Genomic DNA, 10,597 nt, shown 5'->3' on the forward strand with positions numbered 1-10,597 from the left:
AGGAGAAGTGGAGCAGGGGGATGATGGAGCCTCATTGGAGAACGTTCCACCTCCATTTTGGCGTCTTGATGAATGAATCGTCTTTAACCGGCTTCCCTGCGGCAGAGCGGGAAAACAGATCTGTTGGTCATGATTGTAAAATCATCTCGGGGGAGTTTTTATGGGTGATTAATTCAGAGTTTACCGGTGGTGATAAACATGCGAGCGCCGCGATTAGACTCTGTCTTTATCACTCTGAGCTTTACTTACAGTTTGGATGATTTCAGCCAGCAGCAAAAAATTAAATGTCAAATCAGAAAGAGCAAAGATCAAAAACCGGTTGAGTGAACACATGTTCAGAAAAACTGATGTCATGATGTGTGGTTGAGAGTGGTGAGAGAGACGCCGGGAATCCCAGGTAGTCATGATGAAATATAATTTTAATGAAAAAAAACCAGGAGGAACAACAGAAAATCTCAGGCAGCACAGGAACAGACGTGAAACGAGGGTGAGACACGACGACGATCCGACAAAGAACACTGACAACAGGTGGGACTAAATACACTGGGAGGGTAATCACAGGAACGACACACAGCTGGGATCAATCAAGACAGACTCAGGGGAAAACAGGACTAGACAGACAGAAACTACACAGAAAACACAGATCCTAACAGATGTATGAACTGTAATCTGGACCCGACCGTCTGTTGACTTTATACAGATATTAATCTTTTGTTTATGTAACTTCTGTTCTTAAGTTCTGTTTGTTTGATTATGTGTGGCACATTTCAAGCTGCAGGCGCCTTTTTGTTTTTGGATAAAAATAAAAAATAAGATCATGAAGTGCCTGAGAGAAATGAGTTGGATGGCGCTGAGAAACGGCCGGATTCAGCAGACGGACAGAAGTTGCAGTCAGAAAACAGATGCTGCTTGTTAAGAAGTAAGAAATACTCCATTTTCCATAATTTCCCTCCATTTATCAAGTGATTTCTAGGAAAAATTCAGATTATTGCAATCAGATCCCTAAGATCAGAAACTGAAAAGTTAAAGGTGGAGATGTACCATGATACCTTCAATACTTCAGATCAAATAAACTTTAAAAATAACTCAAGTAAATACAAAAAGCAGTTTTTAAATCATTATTTCGTTTATTAAGGGAAAAAGCTACTTAAAAGATAAATTCCTCTCATTAAATCATAAATTAAATTTTATTAAACACGTTTTAGGTTCAGTTTCACCCTCTACACCCAGACCTGCTTTTCCTCATTCCAAATCAAGAGATCCCTGCTGGCAGCATGAAGTAGGCCTTCAACAGCACATCGAGCTCAGATTTAAAGAAGTTTGAGATCAGATGTCTGATCCTTCAGACACCCAGAAACTAAGTCCACTGCCAGCAGTTACCTAAAGGCCAAAACAGAGCCAACCTGTGTGTCATTTGGTCATTTAACACAGACTCCAGAAATCTGGAGGAATGAAGAAGAAACATTTTGCTTAAAAAAAATAAAAAAAAAAACAAAGAGTTCGGAGGCAGCAGAAACACGAGAAAGAAGTTTCCTCTGATCAGTCAAAACATTTTGACCTTCATGCCAAACTCATCTGGTTCACTGGAAAACATGAAGGCGGAATAAAAGCTGCTACTCTGAAATACCTGAGCCTACAGAGGGTGGTTTGTTGGTGGATGTTTGGGATGAACTTTAAGGGATAAAACAAGCAAACAAACAACAACAAAAGATTCTGACTGCTGATTGGTCCGGCCTGAAACCTCCCGAACCTCCCGATGGCCCGCCCGCCCTGCTCCTGGGCCGACGTTTTAAAAGTAAAAAACTTAAAGTGCAGCATAAATAAACGTAAAAATGGTTTGTGATATACCAAACAATTTCCATTTAAGACGTTTAAAAAGTTTTTATCTGCATCAGCTCCATTTGTACCATTATTGATCTACAGTCGGGGACGCATCATATTATTCCAAATGTATGTGTGTTAGAATGGCTTAGTCAAAGTCCAGACCCTAAATCTGTCTGTTCTGTTCAAACTGTAACATCGCATCAGGAAAAACAGAAGATCCCCTTTAGTGGTCATAATGTTATGCCAGGTTGCCGTAAGTAGAGTCAAGTTTGCAGCATTTCAGCTAAAATCCCGAGGAAATCCGTGGGAACGGATCCAGAATGTAGGCTGGCTGCCTGATCCAAAAGTGACCCAGTTACGGAAGGAGGCGCGAAGCGGCGGAGAGGAAGAAGGAGGCGCGATGAGCGGAGCGGAGAGGAGAGAGTTAGCAGACAAAAGGATGAGCTGAGGCGCGTGGGATGACACCGTGGGTTAGGCGGGAGGAGAGAGGGAGCGCAGACACACGGAGGGTGACGTCAAACCCGAGCGGAGCGGAGCTGACCAGCCGCCGCTCTCTGCGCCTCTGCACGCGGCCGCCGCGGCTCTGAAACACCGCGGAGGAGGAACCGCGGAGGTCTGACAGGGGGGGACCGGAGGAAGAGGAGGAGGAGGAAGATCAGCCTCGCCTCGCGCTGAACGGGGAGGCATCGGACGCGTTATTTATTTACTGGTTGGAGCGTGCCTGCTCGCCTCGCGCTGTCAGACAGGTGTTACCAGCGCGCGGGATGGAGCTTTGATCCACGCCGGATCCTGACGGTGGAGGCTCGCGCGCAGCAACAAGTTTGAGGTTCTGAATTTCCTCTGGATTCATAAATCGGATTTTATGGAGTTCTTGTTCTGCTTTTCTTTTTTTCTCCACGCCTGGTGATTCTTTTGGGAATCTTTAAAGGAAAACTAGGAATTCCTGCAGCGTGTTAATCCCGCTCTGGTTCTGGTTCCGGTTCGGTTGGACCCGGATCCTCCGACCCGCTTCCAAACAGAGTCCCTTTCTGTTCCACGGTCCCGGCTCTGCGTGGCGCCGCGACCCCCTGATGGTGTCCGCGGTCCGGTCACAGTGGCTCGAGCTGCGGTCGCTGCTCGGACGCGCCACGCGGTGATTTTCCCACGCGGGGATCATGATGGCTGGTCCGGCAGAGGCGAGATCGGTTCGGAAGGTTCTGTAAGGGATCCGCTGTCTTGACAATGACCTCCAGCCGCGCTGTGCCCCGCGCCGTTCCCACCCCAACCCGAAAGAAAAGCACGCGCCCTCGGTTCGATGCGCACGAGAAGACGTCGTGTCCCCAGAACCGCTGATCCGACTGAGAGTCCGGAGGAGCAGGAGGAGAGGAGACACTGAGACAGACGATCGGAGCTGAGAGGTGGTGATGGAGCTGTCGGAGGTGCGCTGCTCCAGCGCGAGTGAGGAGCTGTACACTATCAACAAGACGCCGAGCAGCAGCGGCAACAGCAGCGGCAGCGGCGGCGGCGGCAGCGCGCGGCCCAAGCGGCTGCTGTGGCAGAACGCGGTGCGGCACATCACCGAGCAGCGCTTCATCCACGAGCAGGGCGGCGGCGGCGGGGGGGCCAAAGACGACCCCTTTGACCCGATCCAGGGCGCGCGGAAGCAGTCCGCGGGCCGGACCTCGGTGGGGGACCGGCACAATAACGGCGGGACCAAAGTGTTCCCCGAGCGGGCGAGCAGCGACCTGGGCTTCCTGCAGATCGACTGCGCGCCCAGTAACTCGGACTTCTTCCTGAACTGGGGCTACACGTACCGGGGCGTGATTTTCCCCACGCTGCGGAACGCCTTCAAGTCGCGCGATCTGGAGCGGCTCTACCAGCGCTACTTCCTGGGCCAGCGGCGGAAGTCCGTGGTGGTGATGAACATCCTGGACGTGGTGACCAAGCTCACCCTGCTGGTGCTGCACCTCACCCTGGCCTCCACCCCCATGGACCCCATCAAGGGCACGCTGCTGGGCTTCTTCACCGGCATAGAGGTGGTCATTTGTGCCTTAGTGGTGGTGCGGAAGGACACCACCTCGCACAGCTACCTGCAGTACAGCGGCGTGGTCACCTGGGTGGCCATGGCCACGCAGATCCTGGCGGCCGGCCTGGGCTACGGGCTGCTGGGGGACGGCGTGGGCTACGTCCTGTTCACGCTGTTCGCCACCTACAGCATGCTGCCGCTGCCGCTCACCTGGGCCATCCTGGCCGGCCTCTTCACCTCCGGGCTGCACATCCTGGTCCAGCTGTTCATCTCGGAGAGCGCGCGCTTCTTCACCAACCAGGTGAGTCCTCAGCGCCTCACCTGTCACATCCCCTTCATTCGCTGCTGCTTCAGGTTCAGAAACTTTGGTTTCCATTTGTGATTTTCCTGAATTTGGCCGTGGAGCAGAGCGGGAATCTGCGGTCTGTTTTTCCTAATCACATGTGGCAGTTTGTTTGTCTGCAGTTTTTCCGGCTGCTGAGCTTTCAGCACCGGGAACTGTCCACCACCCGGTGTCAGAGGAGTAGCTCCCCCTACCGGCCAGCACTATGTTTCTGCTCAGCTGCTCACTTCGCAACATTATTAGCTTAAATCTAATTTAAAAACCTTTTATTGACTGTATTCACTGGAAATAGGATCGGCTCAAATTGTACTAGAGACAGATCCACATTGGCAAATGAATGGATCTTGATTTGCATCAAGCTGCAGCTGAAGGACTGATGGTGGAGCGTCAGACCCGGAGCTGCAGTTTGTTGCTTTATGATAAAATCTGTTTACTCACGCAGACAAACATTTGCTGCTTTACAGAAGCTGAGTGGGTTTGTCTTCACTCAGAACCGCCCGTTTTTTCAGTTTTTCTGCTCCAGTCTTTTACAGAGGCGTTCCTTCTCCTTTTTATTTAGTTTTTAAGCTGATAAATCACCGGAGGTGTGAGTAATTAAGGGAAATCTCTGAAATGTTTAAATTCAGCCCTTTTCTTTGTAGAACCGATGTATTCATTAGTATGTTTCTGCCAGCCTCCTGGAACGCAGAATGTCTGTGAACTTTCATTTCACCACAGATTCTCAACTGAACTAAAGTCTGAACTTTGACTAGGCCGTTCTGACACAGTAAGCCTTGATCTGAACCGCTCTGCGGTCATTCTGGATGAATGCTTAGGATCGTTATCCTGCTGGAAGCTGAACCTGCTCAGGTCTTAGGTTCCCTTCAGCTTCCCCACAGCATCATGCTGCCACCACCCTGTTTTTCTTCCCACAGTATTTTGCAGTAAAAAGGTTTCATTTTGCACATGTTTGCTGCATATTTTGATTAGTTAATTAAACAGATTTTAACTGTTAAAATCCGTAAAATGATCTGATTGGATGCTGGAAAAGAGTATTGTTGTGTGCAAAGTTGTGCTAGAAGGAGTTAGCCTAGCACGGAAGCTATGCTAGCCCAAAATAGCATCTCAGGGCTAAACAGGTAGCAGCTAACGCTAACATCAGCGTCCATATTTGTACAGAAGCTCCAGGAATGATCAGGACTTCCTGAAACTCTGGAAAGAAAAACACTTTGCTCCAATCTGATGGTTTAATCATCTAAATAAGATTAAAAACTTTAAATAACTTTGTTGTTGCATTCATGTTTACTTATTTAATAAATTAGCAGCAAACTGTTTCTCATTTTGGAAATATATGGGTTTTAGTTAAAATGCAAATAATTCCGATTAATTAATTACAGAAACTGAAAATTACTTGATTTAAAGTTTAACTGAGCCCACCACTGAAATGTAGACAGAAATCTCTTTGGCGGTAAATTAAGCGCCACGTTGTGTTGGACTGTCTTAAAATACCCACAAACACTTTGAGGTGTGTTGTTGTAACTTGACAAAAGGTGGAAAAGTTTAAGAGGTGTGAATATTTCTGGAAGTCACTGGACTTTGACTGGACCACAGTAGTGATTGGAAAAGGTTCTGAAAACTGTTTTATAAATTGTTCTCCTAAAAATATTAGATGCTAAAAGCTAGTTTGCGTCTCCTGTTAGTTGTTAGAGCTGGAATTTTCTGAATTTGTATAAAATGAACTCTTCTTTGCATCCATCAAGCAGTGCTGTGGGATTGTTTTGACGGAGCAGCACTGAAACCAACACGGAGCTTCCTGACGTTCTGAAATGGAATAAAGATTGTCATGATTGCTCAGCAGAGGACTGGAGGCTGGTTCTCAGCTGGGTTTGGATTCTCTGCTTCTAAATTTTCACTTTTAAAGGTGAAAATCTCACTAGAGAAATCTGCTAGAGGTGCCAGCCAGCGCGGCTGTGATTCAATCAGCCACACTGATTGTTCATCTTTAGAAACTTTGCTCTTTTTTAACACCTTTGACTCAGACTCAGCTTGCATTTTTTGTAAGTTTGGCATCTTCTGCAGATCAATTAGTGGATAGCATTCTTGGAGAAGCTGTTAGCTGGTCCAATGCAAGCCTCAGCTTCCCCTTCCCCGGCAGGACACGCTGATAACAGCAGCATTCATTCTGCCTCTAATATCTCAGCTGGAGTTATGTCTGCTGTGGAATTGGTTTTTGCCTTTTGCAGCTTGATAACACCAGCTGATTCCTCCTCTTATTGTCGAGAGGAATCTGCAACAAATCAGTCTGCATGGACCCGAATGTTCTCTCTCTCTCTCATGAGATTAACCGCGCTCTCTCCAGGAGCGGTCGCAAAATGGGTCTAAATTTAATCTGGAGCCCTGATGGATCAGACATCAGTATAAACGGAGACAAAAGCAGCTCAGAACATGACCCACGAAGCTGAGAATACCAAAATCAATGCTGGGATGCTGCAGTAACTCATATAGAGAGGGTCTTAAAGGCTTACAGACCCTGGTAGGAGGATCAGCTGTTTGTTTTATAAAACAGAGACCAAACTTTCTACCTGAGCTGCAACATGTTGAATGTGCAATTCAGCAGAAAACAAAGAATAAGGAAGGATTGTACCGTTTGGATTCACTGGACCGCAGATCATCAAAGTTCAGGACATTTCAGTCAGACCTGGATGTTTCCTTTGGACTATTAGTGCAAATTATTACAGTAAAAATATTTCAAATGTGTGTAAAGACATAAACATATGTATCCTCACCCATCAGGTCATGTTTTCATGTTTCCCTTTACCAACTGAATTTGGGGATTTTTGAGCCTTTTAAACCAATTATTGTAATAAAACGTTTCCCATTTTAATGACGTGGATGAACTTTGTCACTTCGTACATTTTCAACTTTGGTCATAATATTTATAAAACGTTAAAGTAAAAATATGTGGCAAAATCAAAAACAGGACTTTGCTGTTTGCGAGTTTCACACCAGTGAGACAAACTGACAGACGTCTTAATGTTAGCGTTAGCTTCTGCTAGGTTTTTTATATCTGTTTGGTAATTTAGCAATAACCTCTGTAATGTTTTTATATGTTTGGCGGTTTGGCGTTAGCTTCTGCTAATTTAGCGCAAAGATTCTTGTTCAGTGAATTAGTGAACTAACGTTCTGGTTTTCTGTGCTCAACACTGGCAGTTGCTACCATCGATTTTAGCCCAAACCTATTTTCTCCTTATCTATGGCAGCCATTTTGAAAAATGTCCACCAGAAAATGGAAATGCAAGATGAAGAACATACATAATGATTTCTGTGGTTCAAAGTATGAAGGTTATGATCAGACACCAGACACATTCATCTGGTTGGTAATTTTAGTGCAAACATTTATGTTCCATGGCAGATATTGATGACCATCTTGAGAAATTCTGTATGATTTGACAACAAAAGTCTTCATCTGGGATAAATATTGACAAAATTAGTGCAAAAATAAATGTTCTTTGATGACCAAAACCAAAATTCAAATTGTGGCCATATTGCATTTTTCAGTTGGTTTAAAAAAAAAAAGACTAAAATGTTGAGAACATCTATGTAATGTTAGGTTCTTGTGATGGCACCATGGCTTCTGTGTTGCAGATTTACTTATAGAAAGTCGCAGACGCTGTGATCAGCTTTCAGCTTTAAAGTCTAAAATGCTTTGATTATGTTTATTTTAGAGAAAGTGTTAGGAGAGCCAGTGGTTCCTTCTTTATGTGGGATTTTAAGGTGCCAGTAAATGTGGACGCCAACATTAACAGAACGTTCATGTTTGTAGTTTTACCTTGTTGCAGAATTTAAAGCAAATAAAGTTTTACATCAGATCAGGCGAGTTTAGCTTAGTCATATGATAAATTCATTCGTAATCTTTATATTCGCAGCAGAACTGGTAAAAAAAAAACATGTCAGTTTGCAGCCAGGACTTATTTTCAGCTCCTGTGTTGACGCAGCTCAGAGGCATCAGGGGAACTCCAGGAATACCTGACAGAGTTCTGCTGGGTTCCTCACGATGCCGCCCACAGTAAGACTCACTGAGCATGCTCAGTGCAGCCGGGAGCGCTGCAGCGCTGCACCGGCCTCAGTCTGAGGCTGCAGCAAAAGTGCTGCAGCCAACTGCGTGCTGCACTGCTCATGCAACAGTCAAATCTCTGACACTTACTGGAAGTCAGGTTTATCTGAGCTCAGGTTTCAGTCCCTTAATGGAGAAATTTAACAGTAAAAACCTGTAATTATCTCTTCATCACGGCTTAATGGAAAGAAAAAGTTTGACTATGTCTGCTTTGGGACTGAGTGGGACCGTCTGAAAACTAAACCAAACTAAACCAAACACTGCAGCAGAGAAGCTTTTTCCTCTTTCTGCCTGAACATTAAACATTTACAGGGAAAACACTGGAGTTTTATGATGGAAACTTTGCAGCAGCTCTTGACATTTTAGGAATTCATATGTCAGAAAAAGTTGACCAAAGTAGAAAAAAAATTACAAAGAGTGCGGAAAAAATCTAAGTGATCATTATTATTATTTTGTTTACAGTAAGTCTGAATTTACCAGAGCAGGAGAAATCAGTGGAACAGGAAGAAAGTTTAACCTAGATGTTAAATGAAGATGATTGCAAACATGTAATTGAGTGTCTGTCGGTAAAGGTCTCCTTTCCAGGGCTGAGTTTGTCATGGCTGACAGACCCCTGCCTGCTGATACGATAATTAAAGTCATGTTCTGCATAAGTCGGTGATCTGTGGGAGCGCTGGCTGATGAGAGCATTAATTAGCATCCAGCTGTGCCGAGATACGTCTTTGCTTGTGTCTCCACTAACCTGCCGTAATCCCTGCAGGGGGGAGGATGCTTTACCTTCAGCCCACCTGCAGACTCTCACCTGTTTACCTGTTCACCCAGACCGACTTCTTCTGGCTGCAGGTATGGCTGCAGTGGGACAGGTGGGACCAGTGCAGCGCTGCAGATGCAGTGGCGGCGGTGGGATTAGGATGACTCAGGCTGGACGCCTGGTGTCAGGAAGACAGAAACATCCTGAACTCAAACAGAGTTAATGTCTTTTTCCAAAAATCTGGAATTTGTAGGTTAAGGAACCGGGAACTCTTTACTCTGTGCTGGTCCGGTGGAGTCTCACTGACTCTGCATGTGCTTTCATGAAGCTTTTTTGTGGTGTGGTTTCTGGAACTGGGAGTCTGTTCTCCTGACGCTCCCTGGCAGAATGCCGCCCTGTGCAGAGAGCCGTATCACTCGTTAATACTGCCTGCTCTCAGGTTCTCCACTTCTCTCCTCCTTCCTTGTCTGACTGAGCTTCTCGTTTGGTGGTTCTCCTCTCTGTTGTTAAACAGCGATGAGGTTGTTCTGGTCAGTAAGAGGATCCGGTGTGAATGCTAACACAACACGTTAGCATCATGAAGGCGCTAGTAACGGTGTGTATTCTCCTCACACACACCCTGAGCTGTGTGCGCATTGATTAGCTGCACTTCCCGTTTCCTCTTTCAAGGTCAAACCGGGCTTACCGGAGCGCCGGCTGCACTGAGGAGATAGAGGCGGGAAAATAACACAAAAAAGCCAAGTGTGGATTTGACACGGAGACAACACGTGTGTGTGTGTGAGCGTGTGTGTGTAGGTGTTTGTGTGTGTTTTCAATCTTGTTGCCTTCAGCGAGCCCTCAGGAGAGGAGGGTGTTGGTAGATTTTAGCATTCAAACAGCTTTCCTGTTCGCCTCTTGCAGCCAATCAAACGGGTTTTTTTAATGCCTGTTCAGCGACGTTTGCTTTGAACAGGCGTCACATTTTCTGCACGGCTCACATCTTCAGATATTTCCTCCTGGAGCTGTTTGCACCAACAACCGCAGCTGATCAAGGAAGCCTTGTTTGAAGATGGGAAATGAATTATTTACTCTAAATGTAAAAGTTCTTGCAGCTCTGTCCGTTTTATCTCCGCATGGAGACGATGTGTTGCTGTGGTTCCTTTATGCGTTCGGTGAGTTTAGTCGTGTTTCATCTTGGCTCCAGACCAAACTAACAGTGAAAATGTTTCACATCACCTCAGCTCTCATAAGGTTGAAATGGTTTTTGTAACTCTTTTTACTGCCTCATCAAAATCCAACAGGAGTTCAGCATAAAAGTTCTGTTAGGCTGCATTCACACCAGCCCTGTTCGGTCCGCTTTAATCCAACTCGGCCCATTTGTCTGGGAAGTCCGGTTCGGTTGGGTCAGGGGTTAATGTGTATTCGCACCAAAAAAGTGAATTTTGCTCCTCGGTCCCTTTTCAATTAAAGTGAACTCTGGTCCGGTTTCAGTGTGAACACCAAGCGAACCAGAGACCGCACCAAATGCAGGAAGTGGACTATGGTGCAGGGCATTCTGGGTAAATACGACCAAAACAAATGCAAGTTGAGCACGTTAAGCTA

General features: G+C 45.9%; 1 protein-coding gene across 2 annotated transcripts in view; it reads left to right on the plus strand.

Annotated features, from left to right (window-relative positions):
• The first annotated feature begins 1,168 nt into the window (after nt 1–1,168).
• adcy8 (adenylate cyclase 8 (brain)) overlaps nt 1,169–10,597 on the plus strand; it is a 58,782-nt gene continuing 49,353 nt past the window's right edge. Inside the window, exon 1 of one of the 2 annotated variants that reach the window (XM_007577915.2) lies at nt 1,169–4,130. In XM_007577915.2, coding sequence (XP_007577977.2) covers nt 3,228–4,130 — 903 coding nt within the window. In that variant the 5' untranslated portion in view covers nt 1,169–3,227. The remainder of the gene's footprint in view (nt 4,131–10,597) is intronic. The other variant, XM_016663957.1, reaches the window with a different exon arrangement.

Source organism: Poecilia formosa, unplaced genomic scaffold (assembly GCF_000485575.1).
Source record: "Poecilia formosa unplaced genomic scaffold, Poecilia_formosa-5.1.2 Scaffold459, whole genome shotgun sequence".
NCBI classification, from domain to species: Eukaryota; Metazoa; Chordata; class Actinopteri; order Cyprinodontiformes; family Poeciliidae; genus Poecilia; species Poecilia formosa.